Source organism: Momordica charantia (genome assembly GCF_013281855.1).
Source record: "Momordica charantia cultivar OHB3-1 chromosome 4 unlocalized genomic scaffold, Mcharantia_2.0 BLBB01000004.1, whole genome shotgun sequence".
NCBI lineage: Eukaryota > Viridiplantae > Streptophyta > Magnoliopsida > Cucurbitales > Cucurbitaceae > Momordica > Momordica charantia.
The window spans coordinates 28,663,384-28,679,231 of record NW_028275162.1 but is presented as its reverse complement, the minus strand read 5'-3'; the positions used below and the strand labels follow the sequence as shown (position 1 = coordinate 28,679,231).

The 15,848-nt window shown below is 34.1% G+C and overlaps 2 protein-coding genes and 1 non-coding gene across 3 annotated transcripts; 1 reads left to right on the top strand and 2 right to left on the bottom strand.

The window, feature by feature from the left end:
- Positions 1 to 3,664: 3,664 nt before the first annotated feature.
- EIF2 (eukaryotic translation initiation factor 2) lies at positions 3,665 to 6,876 on the bottom strand. Its single transcript, XM_022278667.2, has 6 exons — positions 6,557 to 6,876; positions 5,945 to 6,024; positions 5,149 to 5,378; positions 4,364 to 4,485; positions 4,180 to 4,293; positions 3,665 to 3,996 (listed from the first exon to the last, which is right to left on the bottom strand). Exons 1-6 carry the CDS (start codon positions 6,779 to 6,781, stop codon positions 3,907 to 3,909), a joined length of 861 nt encoding a protein of 286 aa, XP_022134359.1. The 5' UTR covers positions 6,782 to 6,876; the 3' UTR covers positions 3,665 to 3,906.
- A 103-nt stretch (positions 6,877 to 6,979) lies between these two features.
- On the top strand, positions 6,980 to 7,052 carry TRNAK-CUU (transfer RNA lysine (anticodon CUU)). Its single transcript has one exon. It is a non-coding gene; the product is annotated as a tRNA-Lys (tRNA).
- A 1,811-nt stretch (positions 7,053 to 8,863) lies between these two features.
- HSPRO2 (Hs1pro-1_N and Hs1pro-1_C domain-containing protein) lies at positions 8,864 to 10,958 on the bottom strand. The gene has a single exon (XM_022278814.2). It carries the CDS (start codon positions 10,517 to 10,519, stop codon positions 9,092 to 9,094), a length of 1,428 nt encoding a protein of 475 aa, XP_022134506.1. The 5' UTR covers positions 10,520 to 10,958; the 3' UTR covers positions 8,864 to 9,091.
- Positions 10,959 to 15,848: the final 4,890 nt, after the last annotated feature.

The following is a 15,848-nucleotide window of genomic DNA, read 5'->3' as shown; positions in this document are numbered from 1 at the left end:
TCAGTTTGTCATGTTAGGTAAATATTAAATGAACTAAATAATTATATATCTTTTAGATACAAAATTAAGTTAAGTTCAAGTATATATACGAGATTAAAAGATCATGGACTTATATCGTAGGACAAAGTTTAGCTATTTTGCAACGGACTATAATTACTATTAAGTTTTTGATGGATGGAAGAGGGGAAATTCGACAAAGAAAATATCAGATTTTTTTTTCCTTTTTTATAAAGATAAGGATTTGTTAAAATTTTACTCGTTTCTCTGCTACCCTTATGTTATATTTCAGAAAAAGATTATTAAAGGAGAACCCATTTTGAGTTTATGATGCTTCTTTTCTTCAGCCATACATGTACATACAGTGTCGAGAAAGCAGAAAAAGGACTCCTTTTTTATTGAAGTCTAAGACGCTTTTTTCTTTTTTTCTTTTTTCTTTTCATGGAAATAACTTTAACGTATAATAATAATAATATTTTGTTTGTTTCTTGGAATACCCTTTTGTTTATCAGTAAGCTGCTTTGATTTTAGGGAAACAAAAGAGATTGGATTGAACACCGATTTGATGAGATTTTTTTTTTCTTTTTTAATGGTTTTTTTTTTGCCTGGTTTTTTGTGCAGAGAGAGATGGAAATAAGGAATATGGAGGGACATGCGCAAAAGCTGCCACTGGTGAAAATTTTCGGTCGTCGAGCAGACAAAGATGCAAGTTTCATTGATTCTCATTAAACAAAACAAAAAAATATAAAACAATTGTGATTTTTGAGTCTCATGGATCAAAGTTTTCTCTCACGTATTTGAATGCATTTTTTTAATGGGTTTGCTGTTTTTCAGTAAAGCATGCACTTACTCGTGTCCAAAAAGAATTCGACAAAACAGAATTTACGTTATCTCAAATGGATCACTATTGAAATCTTAGTATGGTTCAACTAATCAAATCAAGAACAAACCTTTCTTCATATTTTGACGAAGATTTGAACCTCAAACCAAGCAAATAGTTTGAAAAAGAAAGTAAATGTGTAGTAGTACAAAATGAATTGAGAGGCAAAATGTGTGATGAGAAGTCAAAGTTGGGGGATTGTCTGAATATGTTGTTGGAGGGTTGTGATTAAAGGAGACTGACAGAGATACTGAGTTGACCAAAAGTTGAAGGTTTGGCCAAAAAGGAAGAAATTTCGGTGTGGGATTTTAAAATGAGAGAGAGAGAGAGAGAGAGAGAGAGAGAGAGAGTGGGAACAGAAGCATAGAGACAACAAAAGGCCACCAATATTGAGAGTTTAGAGAGAGAGAAAGATTAGTGAGGAGCAGCCAAAAGTGGAAGCATATGTTGGATTTTACTTTGTCCTAAAGCCTCTTGTCTCAAAGGACACTTTGTTCTACAAAGTTCAAATTTAAATCAACATACTTTGTCTTGGAGGTCTTGTCATCTCATAATTTTTTATCAAAATTTTAAAATTTGAACCGCTTCTTTCTAATAAACTTAGCTTGCTTTCACACGGTTTGTTGTGTTGTGTCAATTCGTAGTTTATCTGAACTAAACGGCACTGTGATCAGCACAAGACTCGAACACAAGATCTCATGATAGGTGGTACCACAAGAATCCAAAACCTTGCCACTGCGCCATCCCAAAAGCTACAGAAACCTAAATTTTGAATCAAACACACATGCCAAAGAGTTGTTAGGGGCAATGTACTTTCTAAAAGTTGAACTTTGAACTAATTTTTTTCTTTTTTGTATGTTTTGATTTTGGTTTCTGAAAGTAAGATATTGAAATCAATATAATTGTACTTGAAAGAATCATTAATAATTGTAAATGAATAGTCACAAACTCAGATTACAATAAACATACATCAAAGCAACAAAATGTTTAGAAGCTGTGTGTTTTTGTTTTAAAATATATATATATGAAACAAACAGTGATTTTGAAGTACATGAATTCTTTTTATTTTTTTAAAGATGTATAGATAAGAAATTAGGAGAAGATAAAAAACACAGTCTTCCAGAAATTGTAAGGAAAGAGTTGAAAGCAGAGAGGATTGGATTAATGTTTTTGAAAGCTACAAAAAGAATGAACAGACACAGACTGCATTCCAAAAACACACTCATCGCTTTAAGTGCCATTAAATGGTCCTATCTTCTTGTCTACACTACACCATACAAAACCCAAAAAACAAACAAATCGTATAAAATTATAAAAAAAATAAAATAAAAATATCATTTTTCCTAGTTTTTCTTTCACGTGTTTGAAAAGGTAAGGACCTAACAATGGTTTATACTATAAGTGAGTTGATCCTCTCATTATCAATTGATATTGAGATGAAATCCACGAATCTTGATACCCATCATTGAGGTTAATACATTGAAATTCTCGCGCTCATAGAAGAAGAAAAACCATCTTAAGGGTGAGGTTGAGGAGTGATTCATAAAATTAATGGCAATTTGAACATAACTCTAAGGGAAAGGGTAAGATACTGATGTTTCTTATCACCAAGGTTAAAGTTTTTTAATTAAAAGAATTAATATTTAGAAGCACTTTGTTTGCGTTTTTGTCTGATGGGTATTAAAAAAATAGTAATTATTTAGGGGAAGTGAGGTTAGATATCCGACAGTGAAATAGTTAAAGAGTAAATTATGTTAATCAGTGAGATTCGAGAAGCCTTAAGCTGGAAATTAGGCACGCCTCAATACTTAGCCCCACTCCCTACTACTCTATCTTCTCTTTTTTTTTTTTTTTACGGATTTGAAATTTTCCTAGTGTTCTTAAAAAGAAATTTTCATTTTTTAAAATATTCATATACAATCTCTAAAAAACTTGTTTTCTTTCATGCATACCAGTACCAGATTCATTTCTTTATCTTTTAGTATGTAAATGTGAGGATGAAACTTGTTCGTTAAGAAGTTTTTTTTTTGAAGTCACTCAATTATTTTTTATGTAAATTTTCATTATGAGTATGGGAGGAGGAGAAATTTGAACTTACCATCCAAACTTAAAGGATTTTTAGAAAGAAGTAAACTTGAGTGGGGAGTGGAGCACTAAACCCACTAATGATTTTCAATTTCAACACGACAACGTATAATCAGATCAGGAAAAGCTCATTCCTTTTCCTCAATTATTATTTAACTTTAAACCACAATCAACCAATCATCGGACTCCACTTGTCACTTCCCACATCCCAAAACCCTCACACTTGTCTAAAATATTAATATAATATCTACATTCCTAATCTTCATTTTTCATGCCTTACAAATTTAAATCTTTTCGTAACCCTCCATTTACGTATTTGTCAGATTTTGTTTATAAAAATAAAAAGACATGATTAAAGATTTCCTACAGATAATTTAAGGCAGACACATCTCGTCAAATTGTTTTTCCACTGTAGTATATAAATTTTTTAATTAGACTAATTTCGTCTGATGTTTTTATTAAAATATGTATAGCTACAAACAAGTCAGGAGTAATGGTTAAAAATGAGAAAAACAACATTTATCAGTCTCAATGCTTTGATTTTACGCCCCAAATGGGACTCGCCTTTAATGTGAGAAACTGAAAATAAAACGTAAATTATATTATCGTTCTGCTTAAACAATCAATAGTTCTTGGAGGTGAAAGATGAGGGCAGATTTTATGACAACCTAATTAATAAATAGTATGGGGGAAAATTGGGCGTCTAAAAAATATTCCTGATCGTATTGGTGGTACAGCCCTCATCGTTGAAATATGAATTTCTAGACCAAACATTCCACAAAAAACAGTAGTATAAGGAGAATCTAACACCGAACTCGATCAAAAGGGGTGGTTTCAAGAGGGAAGGGGAGCGTTTTACAGCAGAACTAAGTACCCGAATTCTGAGATCTTGGTCAATTACCAAACAAAGAACACGTAAAATCATCGAGCACAGGTTTAAGAAGTTACAGGATTTGAGCAGCCGTATTCAACTTTTCAGCCAAGCTCAGCTGTGTCCTTGTGATACTTGACAAATACAGCAACAGCAAATGGTCCTGTGGGGAACGGTGAAAGTGAAAATAAAGATAAACAGTGAGATGATTTCCATGTATAAATTTTAATTTTAGGTAAACCATAAACAAGTCACCAAGCTCAAATAGTTTAATGTTTAACCAAAATCACAAACTTTATTCGATAGCGTGATATGATATTAAAAAAGCTGATAAAATAATCTTTACCTGCACGTTGTCATTCATCAGCTTATCAAAAGCAGATGGTGACAGTTTTGGAAGAGATGCTACACTGTCGGCTAGAAATCTCCCAATTGTGTTGTCTGGCTCGACATGCCCTTCCTGAGAGAGTTGTAACATAAGGAAATGAAAGGCAATTTGTAACAAAAGAGAAGACCCGAAGGTCACTCACCACAACATTATCAACATATTTGTAAATATCGTCAATTAATGCGAGTAATCTCTCCATTGAAGCTTCCATTCCTTCCAAATCATTTGGCAGTTTATCAACAGAAGTTGTCTTCAGTATATCAACTGTCATCACAAATTCCATCAGCTTTTTGCTACCAGAAGTATGAGAGAACAGGTAAAAATGACTTAAAATAATGTTTCGAAATAGATTACACAGGAATAAGGCACAAAAAAATTGAACAAATTCCGAAAACAATTCAATATACTAATAGCTGCAATGGAGCTTAAGAAAAACTTTTCACAAGCTATGCTCGCTTGATCTAACTCAAGAAACTATAATATGAATCTCAGTTGCAATACATTAATAACTGCAATGGGGCTTAAGAAAAAAGATTCACAAAATATGATCAACGATTGGACTAACTTGGGAAACAATTATATGCATCTCAGTTGCAAATATTAATAACTGCAATGGGGCTTAAGAAAAAAAAATCATATGTGGACACAAATCAGCAAAGCTACAAAAATACAAAAATAGTCATGTTAAAATCCATATCATACCAAGTTATGTTATTCTAACATAAGCTAGGGGTATTCAAAAATTTTAAGATCAAGTTGCTTCAACAAGGCAACATAAACCACTGCCCCACCCAAAACTTTTTGTATGCATTGTGTAAACAAAAAAAGAACAAGGTGTGCGGTAGAGCATGTCTGTGAGACAGAGTACAGCTTTTACCATTCTATTCAATAATGAAAGTAAAACATAAGGCTTAAGTGAATTCGTACATCCAAGTCTCTCAGCTTCAATCATTCGAAGATCCAATGGAATTTCTTGAAACTGAGCAGCAAGTTGTCTATCTCCCAGAGACAAGTTGACAGATACATAGGCTTTTATTGTCCCTTCTCCAGTTCTAAATCCAGTATCAACAGTCAGGTGAATAGGGTTAGCAACTTCTCTAGAATAAAACTCGTGTATCAATGCACTGCCACCCGTAACTCCCATACCAGTTGAGTACCTGTCAGTATTCATGGTGGCATATGATATTATAAGAACATGTGATATGCCACTAAACAATATTTAATACCACAGAAATCTTACATAGATTATGTAGCAACATTAAGAGCAAAAACTCAATTTCAAGCTTACAACCTTGAATTTCTACGAATGTATGGCCTTTAAATTCAACAAACAAAAGTACCAACCAACTTATTTTAACAAGTAACCAATACCATAGGGGAAAATAAGAAATCAACAGAGGACAATGGCCAAATGCGAGCAACACAAGATTCAATTTATTACCACGGCCTAAATTATATCCCTTATTAATGTGCTATCACTTAGAATCTCAAACAAACTGCGGCAATGAACTCAAGTACTTTAACTATAGCTGATGGAGACCAGGAGAATTCAAAGGTTCATCTCCCGGATGATGAAATTTTCAATCTTACAAACTAACTAGAGATCTTTTTATAATCCACTGTTTTTTCTTTCTCTTTTCTCTAAATGCTATTCAGTTTCGTATAAGGGAAAAAAAACTTTAACTATAGCTGATATACTAAAAAAGAAGGATCGTGGCTTTACCATCCAACAATAACTTCCTTTGGATTAACTTTTTGGTGGGAAACCAACATATTGTGATGATAATCAATATCCAACGCAACCTGTGATGTTGAAAAGAATGAATAAGGTGCGAAAGAGTGAAATTGTGCATTTAGAATAAGCGAAATTATTGTAAAACAGTAGAACAATAACCATCACTAGCAAGTCTGGATTTGACAGAGGAGAAACTAGACATCCCTCACGTATTCACTAAAATAATATGCATTCAAATTCAATTAAACAAAGAAGCTACACAAAAACTCAAGGTCCATCTGCAACCATATTTCTAAATTCCCCAATTCCAGCACAAGTTATTAACATACAGATTACAACCTAATCTAGGATACCAAATGGAACAGAAAGAAGACAAGGAACGCAAATTTACAAGGCGGAAAAGAGTATAAGATCAGTTGTCAGTATAACAAATAAGAGCTATGATCCTAATTTATCATATAAAATAAAAATGGAAAAGAAATTCAGTACTGCTCAGTAACCGAAGGCACGGAAAGAGGGGGAAAACGCAAAATACAGGAGTTTGCAAACAATTACATCGAGCAAACACTAGAGATGAGTTCAATACAGAGTAAGGAGGACCTGATCCGAGAACTCATTATGAGGAACAGCATAAGAGTTGCGAATATCGACCGTTCCATCAGGTAAAACCGAGCCAAGGAGAGTACCGATCACTCGTTCAGCCTGGTCCGGCCGCCTCACAAAGCAATCGCAAATGTTGAAGATAACAAGAGGGTGAACCTTCGCAGATAAGGTGGTAGAAGAAGACTGTGAAAATTGCAACACCGTGTTCTCAATCTTCGCCATTGCCTCAACCTTGAATTAGACTAGCTCTGGATGTCGGGGGAGACGACGAAAGCGGATGCTAGGGTTTCCGCAGGAAATTTTTGGAATGAGATATCGAACGGTAATTGGGTTGCCGAATCTATAGTAATGGGCCTACTGGGTTTGTCGAAGCTGGTAAAGAGAAATATATATTATATATTTGAAAACTCTAAACAACCAGCCCGTCTAGCTCAGTTGGTAGAGCGCAAGGCTCTTAACCTTGTGGTCGTGGGTTCGAGCCCCACGGTGGGCGAAATATTTTTTCGTTTAAAAAACGAAAATAATAAACAATATATTTTTCCAAAAACCCTAATATGAGGATCTGAATTTCAAACATAGAAGAATAACATGATGAAATACAATTCTGTGTTTAAAAATGTTTTTACTCACATTTGAGAATTTTTTGATACAACAAAATTCTAAACAATAAAGGTTATTTCATTAAATTAAAAAATCTAACAATGAAATCTAAAATCTCTAAAGAAAATAAAAAAGTATTAATCATAGTGCGCTTCTCCAAATATGACTTAATTTTTTGCATCACTTAAACATGATAGTTCATCTAGTTATCAATATTTAATCAAGTTGTTAGATTGTCGTAACGTATGATTTTTTCACTCCAGTAGATTGCTTCCATTTTAAGCAACTTAAGTTATTTAAATTATTTTTTGAATTTAAATAAGAAAATATAGTAATTTGAACTAGATTTGAAAAGGTAATCAATATATAGATGGTTGAACTTAGACCACACCATTAGTTTTAATAACATTTGTTTATTTGACATCATAAAAGAAAAACAAATCAAATTTAAAGTAAACATGAAACATAATTAACTTTTATTAGGAGTAAAAAATAGTCTTGCTACTGGAGGACAAAGAAAGCTTCTAATATAAGATCTTCCTCAAATAATAAGAGGAATGGTCGACCTTTAAGCTCAATCGCAAATCGTCATCAGTGAACATCAAGTTGAAGCTGTCATCCAACTCAAACCTATGGCACCCGATAGGCCAAATCTTTACCAACATATTTCATGACAGCTAAAAATGCTCAATCAGACACACTTTCTAATCGCCACCCTATGAGTAGGGAGCTTCATTCTGACATCAAGTATCACATTCTAGATCGGTTAAACTTCTTAAGTCGAACTCAAATTGACTTGATCATCAGAGTGTTTGCTTCACTTGTGTAGATATTCCTCATCGAGGGACTCTTAAGCTCGTCTGATCACCTATCTTGGCCTAGTTCCAACCTTGACCAAAAAACTGCACAAACAACTCTCTTCGACTTCGACAGAGTGAATCATTCCTAAGTTCACACTAAGCACATCATTCATAGCTGTTGGAGCCTCCTCCAACCACACTATGATAATATCTTCATTCGTTCCAAGCTTCATCGTTTCGTGAACAACATGGTTGATATCTCTTCAACTGAATGTGAATTCCATTTCTCTTAATTTCTTTGAAAGATTGAGAAGACAATCATACATGATGTAGATCAATCTTCCTCGTTATATTGAATAAGGGAAAGAATACGCATGGAATCTTATTCAATTATCAGCCGAGTGAAACGCATTTCAATTGTTCTAGCTAAATTGTTTCTAATCATCAATGCTTCAGCATCATCCACTTCAAATTATCATGGATAGGATTATGAAAACATGATAGACTTCTCCTTTGCTATCTCTTATAAATGTTCTTAATCATACCGTCCTCCTCATTTCACTAATTATTGCATCTATATTTAGTTTCGACTTGCTGCTCGATAGAGGAAGTTAACATATGTGACACGTGGAATCTCGACAAGGTGCATTTACATTATCTATAACCATGGATTTATAACTTACATCAACAAATTGGCTCATACATATAGACCTTGACCCATTCCCAAATCTTCTCCCTTTCTTGGTACTTGGGAAATTATAAATAATCAGACATAATCTTCAATACTCCCCATTTTACTTGTTTCAAATTATATAAAATATATATTATTTATACGTTGTATGTTTCCGACTTTGAATTGCAGCCCGCATCCCATTGCTTATCCGTCAAACCCAACAACTTCATCTTACAATTAAATGTATAATTTAATCCAAAAATGTTTAATTAATAAACTAAGACAAAACAATTTGACATGTAACTGATACAAATTAATATAACATTTTACATTCTTTTTCTTTTAAAAAATAATTAATTTAATTTGCTGTATTTTCGAATCCTGTGGGTCCAGACCTATATGTGGAAATAAATTGCAGAACCAAAGTCAACGTTTGTTCAGACCGGGTCAACCCAAGTCCTACAGCTTCATCCGGGTCCTTCTATCCGACCCGAAAACTCCATGTATATCTCCGAGAAACGTCTTGGCTGCATCTAAACTCGGAAAATAAGTCGATTCCAAAAATATCTGACTCAGTGAGTCGTCCGAGTTGGAACTCACCACGACTCGGTTCCCCTTCGCCTCCAAGCTTCCCATCACGATAACCAGAACTTGCTTGTAGGAAAAGAAGAACCTCTTGATCCCCGCTTCGATCGCTTGCAGAGCTTGAAGCAGATGAATCTTCTCGAACTCTCGCTTCTCGCTGTACAGCTTCATCGCCGCCTCTTGAATCCTAGGGCCGCCCATCGGATCCACCTCCACCTCCAAGATGAACGGTACCTTGTGCTTCAGATCCTTGCATTGCTTCGTAATCTCCACCAGCGTCGTCGATCTGAAGCAAAACGCTTCTGATTCCTGCAGCGATTTGATCGCGAGTTGATTCTTCAGCTTCAGGAAATCGTCCGGATCCATGAGTAGGTGGAGATCCTCGATCTCCTGCAAAAGCTTCCAGATCCGCTCCAACAAATAGCAATCGCTCGCAGCTCTCGCGAAATCCTTCCTCTCGATTCTCTCTGTGATCCGTTTTAGAAGCTCCTGCGCGGCAAAAATCCACGACTCCAGGATCTGATGCGTGGTGTAAACCGTCTGATTCTCGTAATTTTCGATTTGTTGATCATACGGAGTCTTTCTCAGAGAATGAAGCTCGTTGGGCCTGCAAATTAGGTCGTAATCGAGATTCGGCTTCCCGGCCAAATTTGGCTCCCCTAACCCTAACGTGTACGGACACCTCCTCATCTCGCACTCCACGCAGTACAGAATCATCTGCGCGATGTCCTCAGAGCTCTGCCACGACGCAAGCCGCGGAAGCAAACTCGCCTCACTCGTTCTGCTCACAACAGTAGCTTCTCCGCGAACCTTCCACACCTCCGCCGAACTCCCCTCGCGAGTAATCACGCCGTCGGAAGAGCTCAGATCAACGATCGGGATTCTGCCGCGTGCTTCGCCGTCCTCTTCGTCGTCCTCACAAATCATAGCAATGAGCTGAATCTGAGTGGTGGTGAGAGACTCAAGCTTCCTCTTCCACTCCCGCCGGTTCGCGTACGGCCGCGGATCGGACAAAACCGTCGAAATGAACCGGAACGTAATCTCCAGAGCTTGCAACCCGGGCTTCAAAACTGACTCGCTTCTCCATTCAGGAAAGTCCCTGGAACTCCATAGCTTCCTGAGATCGTTGAGGCGAAGGTAGTGCTCGTAGGCAGAACAAGAGGAAGGGGAAGCAGTGGAGAGCTCGGAAGATCGAAACGAAACGGGAAGAGATAGATTGAGCTGCTTGTTGGAGATCAACTTTGGGGATCTAGTGTTCTTGTCGGAGGATACCATGTTGGCCTTCCAACCCAAATCGACCATGTCTGATCCAAGATCGAGATTAGAATTTTGATAAGAAATTTTGGGTATTCTGGAATTTGGTGGATCGGATCCGATTTGCGAGAAGGAGTGGAGGAAGGAGATGGGTATTTATAGGTGGGCAGTATAAATTTGAACGACACAAAGGCGTGTTTGGAATGGTAAGAGCGCGTGGAACAAGAGGAACCAGATTTGAAAACATTTTTAAAATGAAAAGAAAGAAATGGAAAATAGGGAGGGAATTGTCAATTTGAGGTTGAAGCTTATCCAGAATCCCAGCAAACGGGAGAATTTTAAAATGGAAGGAAATTTCGAGGGGGGGATGAAATTGTACTGTTCGTTGTTTGACTGTTTTTCAGTTCAATGTCCCGCGTGGAACTGCAGATGGAAACGTCCCCACCCACTCGCGTCCCGCCACCTGTCGGTTTCCTATTTGCCCTCGCTTTTTATTTTCCTTTAATTTTACGGTTTATTCCACAAATATGCCATTGCGATTGCCTGCCTCCACGTTAATTCCATAGTCGTCGACTCTAAATTTTAATTTTTAAATGTCTTGCTTTGGAATTGAGGCGGCCGCTCCGATTTTCCTTTTTTTCTTACTTCTTATAATTGGAATTAAATAAATCCCTTTCAAATTATTTCTAATTTAAGTTTAGAGAAAACCCCAAACAAATCAAAATACGGAGGGAAGCAAATTTCAAATCCATTTGTGTTTTCTGAGATATTTCTAATTTTTTCTATCTTGATCTCTAAATTACCATAATCCTATTTTAGTTGCTTAAATTTTAGTTTTATGGCATAATCAAATCAACCTTGACTTTTATATATACACATATTTTAGTATAATATAATAAACTTTCAAAAGGTTTATTTTAGTATAATACGTGGGTGGAGATTCAACCTTATGGTACTTTTTTTACAATATGTGGAAGTGAGAATTCGAACTCACGATCTTTTAGTTGAAAATAGGTGCAGATGGTACTGAAAGATTTTCATGTGTTTGGTTGGTGAATGAAAATCATAATTATATTGCTTTCAGATATATATTTGGTAACAAATTTAAAAATTGAATTTCAAGTTAAAAAATTGTTCAAATATATTTAGAAATATATTTGTAAATTAATAGTAGTTACAACTAAATATTTAATTTAATCTAATAATATCAATTAATTTGTTACCATTTTGTTATAAATTTTGTATAATAATTATTATTTTATAATGTTATATAATCTATAATATATTATATTTTAGATGTTTTAATTTTAAAAAGGTAAAATAAGTTTAAAACCTGAAATAATATATTTATTAATGTTTTTATTTTTTTAATATAATAATGTATTTTAAACTGTCAAATTCAATATAAAACATTATTCTCATCATTTTCACTATTTGGATCATATAATTCGAAAATATTTCTCAAATGACAAATCTGTTACAGAATCTAAATTGTCAACCAAACAATGGAATTAAATAAATACATAAAAAAGTAAACATCCAATTGAAAGGTTCTGGAGATAATTGTATAACGTGTGGGTCAAAAGAGAGAAGCCAAAAAGTAAAACATGACTAAGTCTGCTGATGAGATTTTTCTATTATTTTTAATTTTTTTAATTATTATTTTAGAAATTAGTGTGTATATTTCTAAGGAATGGATGTGGCCAAGGAGTAAGAAGGCATCCGAAGCACATCTTAGAATTGAAATTGGTTGGTCAATTCAATTTCCATCAAATTTTAAATTATTTTAGAATATAATATATCCTCTACTTCGATAAGGTTCCTTTGCTTCGCCGGACTGACTTGTGTTGTGTTTTCTTGTGCTCACCCAAAAAGCCATAATTTTTTTTACCCTTCTTTTTCTTATCTTATCTCTATAATCCAAGCTTTCACTTTTTTTTTTTTTTGGGAGATAAAAGATATACACGTCAATGTACGATTTCGTAAAAATGACTTGACTTGACTTAACTTAACTTATCTATCAAGAATAAAGTTTATTTGACAGACAAATTTAGATTATGTTTGTTGTTTTCAGATTCACCTAGATTTTTTAAATGAAGATAGACATGAAAAACAATTCTATTTTTTATTGAGGTTTTTTGCAAATTTTTAACGAACCTCTGACTATTGGAGAAGAGAATTTGATTTTAAAATCTAATATTCCCAAGTTGTGAGGCTCTTTTTTCCTAGTTTGCCGGAATACCTAATGCACAACCCAACAGTCATGCTTTTTTTTTTTTGGAAGTCTTTTCAAAACAACTTCCCTTTTACAGATGGATGGAAATTAAAAGCATCCATTTTGAAGATATGGATAGGATCAAGTAAGTTTGCATTATCCTCAACGGACTTGACTTTTATATTTTACAAATAATAAATATTAAATAATTAGAAACGTTAGTAAACATGCTAATTAATTTTCTAGAGTAAATAACAAAATTATCAAAAGAACTTCTCTGTTTTTCATTCTTTTTGTTTCTTTTTTAATATTAGTTGAATTCTCAAGGTTTTGGAATATACCTTTGTTGGATTTTCAAAATTTATCTAGAAAATGTTATCACTTGTTAGCAAACTTTGATTTTGATTTGATCCATTACTTGAAATTAAAATGGAATCTATATCTGCAACATCTGTTAAATTCCCTCTAAGAAGTAGCCAAATTAGATGGTGGACTCTATTAGTCTTAATCACAACAGAAAAAGCAGCCACATGATTGAGAATTTCATACCAATTCCTACACTGTTATCCACAGTTTGCCAGTTAAGGCAGGAAAAAAAAAACCCCCTCTTTCAATTATTTTCTTGTTAAACAAAAATTCCTCTTGATAGAAAGGACTTTTAACACAAGCCCCAATATAAATCTCATGTTTAATGGGATGAAAGAAGAAAATGAGATATATAATGCATAATGCATAATCCCACTGGAATTCCGATGGCATAATATTGCATTGACTTAGATACCTATAAATAAGTCTTTTCGATATTGTATATTAATGAAATGTAATAAAAATACAAGCAGTCTATATTCTAAGTTAAAGAAAAATACAATACGAAACTGTAACCCCAAAGATAGAAATAAACATTAATGAAAAAACTGAGTTAAAAATAAACATGAAAGTTAATGAAATCAAAACGAGGTCCAACAAGGAAAAGGTATAATAATATGTCATAGTTAATAGTCAACATAAACCTAACTTCAACGATTGGATGTTAATATTTTTACAAAGTTTATTTCACTTTGGTTGGGTTTATGATTTTGAATAATAGAATGTCGTTGTATCGAAGATAAAGTAATATTTAATTTTAAAAAGTGTATTTTAAAGTGGGAAAAAAGGTACAAATGTTCTCAAACATATCCAATATTGAAAGATGCAAATGGTTTGGAGGAGGAAGTGAAAGAATGGATGATGGGTTCCCACTGAAATGGATAAGCTTTTTTCTCTTCCCATTTTGTCCCCTTCACATTCTCCTATTTAAAAAATAATAATATTATTACTAAAAATTCAAAAAATAAAAATAAAAAAAACCGTTCCAAAACGACGTGCCTTTTTGCGTCTCCATCATCCGCGTTTACCGCTACCTATAATAAACCGGCATCCATTTCACCGCCCACAACACCACGTGTCGCATAACTACTCGCCGTGGCTGCTGACTGGGATACCAGGCGCTCCTTTTATTGGTGTCTGACTCGGACCGGAGATAGGCACTTTTTATTTCTGCCGCCAACTAAGTAATCACGTTCAGAAATCACGCATGTTATGTTTCCGACACGTGGCATGGCGATCACGTGCTCCGCCCACTGATAGTGAAGCCCAGCTGTCGGGTCACACGCGGACACATCAGGCGGCAGCGGCGGTGCCTAACCAGCCACGCGATCCTTCCACGTGGCTGTACAGTTGGATTTATAATGGTATGTTGGCTTACACGTCTGGATATCCAACCAATCAAATTTAATATTGAACCCTGACCTGACCGCCTTTCCTTCGCGTCTACTATTAATTATTTGATTAATTTTCTTTAATTTCCGTAATAATAGCTCACCAACTCATCCCATAAAAGCCTCATTAATCCAAAACAACTATCTAATCACGGACAACCAATCGCATTTCTAGATACTAATCTTTTTTATTATAATAATTTTAATAATGATATATCCTTTCCCCTTGATGACATTGTTTTTTTCGTGGAACCCTGCCTTCGAACGTTTTATTATCATGAATAAAGTAAAGTATTTTATTTAATTTATAAACTTCAAAAGATTTCCATTGCGTCACTTAATTTTAAAACTGTGCTTTTGTGTAATTATTTTTAGTTTAGGAATGGAGATGATCAAGCTTTCGAATTTACAGAAAAAAAAATATATTTTTTAACTATCGAGTTATAATCCACTTGACTTTAGATTTCTAGTCTGTGTTGTTACCATCATTAAAAAATGATGACACAATAAGCATGTTACGAGATGTGCCATAATTTAGCCATCAAAATGAAAATCTAATATGTTGTTTTGAAAAATAAGATAGGTTATATGTACCACTTTGATTTCCATTAACTTTCAAAATTGAAATATATAATTGAAACTTTTTGAATTTTGATAACTCTATAAACACAATCACAAAATTAAAAAAACAAATTTGATGATATAATTCGATTATCAATATTTATGGAAGTCTATCTCAGAATTAATTGGCAACGAGAAGAGTAGTCTATCTATATTGTGAAGTCTTTGAAATTTTCAACATAGATAAATATTATATTTATAAAAAAAAATAAAAGTTTACCACATTTAGAAAAATAAAAGATACCCAAACAAAACTGCTTTTGCTTTTAATGTCACAAATCCTTTTTTATTTTTTTATTTTCATAAGCACGTTTATATTATAATGTTTTAAATTTATTTGGTGCGTATATTATTTTGGGAAAAAGTAGAGAAATAAATGTTGTAAAGGGTTGTGGAACATGCGGCGTGTAGTTTTGTTGACTTTAGAAAACGGGTGGGGATTGCACCGAACTTCGGTGACACCGAAGCACATCTTGCGCCCGAAAATGGGGCATTAATCAACGCATACTAATCAATTTTTTTCTTTTTAATTTTCCATTATCAACTTGATTTTTCTTTTTTCTTTTTCTTTTTCTTTTTCTGTGGGCTTTATTTTATTTTATTTTAGTTTTCATTTTTAATGTTTAAGTGGAATTTGTGATTTACGTGTATGTCACTTGCCCTTTTTTCGTTCACGATGGGAAATGAGAGAGGAAAAAAAAACATCTTTTAGAAAATCATCTTAGAACAGTAACTAACCGGTGAAACTAACGGTGAGATAAAAATTAGCTAATTAATTAATTTA

Excerpts from the sequence above, each read along its gene's own strand:
- HSPRO2 (XM_022278814.2), bottom strand. The coding sequence starts at position 10,519 with ATGGTCGATTTGGGTTGGAAGGCCAACATGGTATCCTCCGACAAGAAC.
- EIF2 (XM_022278667.2), bottom strand. The coding sequence starts at position 6,781 with ATGGCGAAGATTGAGAACACGGTGTTGCAATTTTCACAGTCTTCTTCT. Across the intron at positions 5,379-5,944 it reads AAGGAAGTTATTGTTGGATG|GTACTCAACTGGTATGGGAG; the intron begins GTAAAGCCACGA and ends GAATACTGACAG. Across the intron at positions 4,486-5,148 it reads TGAAGCTGAGAGACTTGGAT|TTGATATACTGAAGACAACT; the intron begins GTACGAATTCAC and ends TTGTGATGACAG.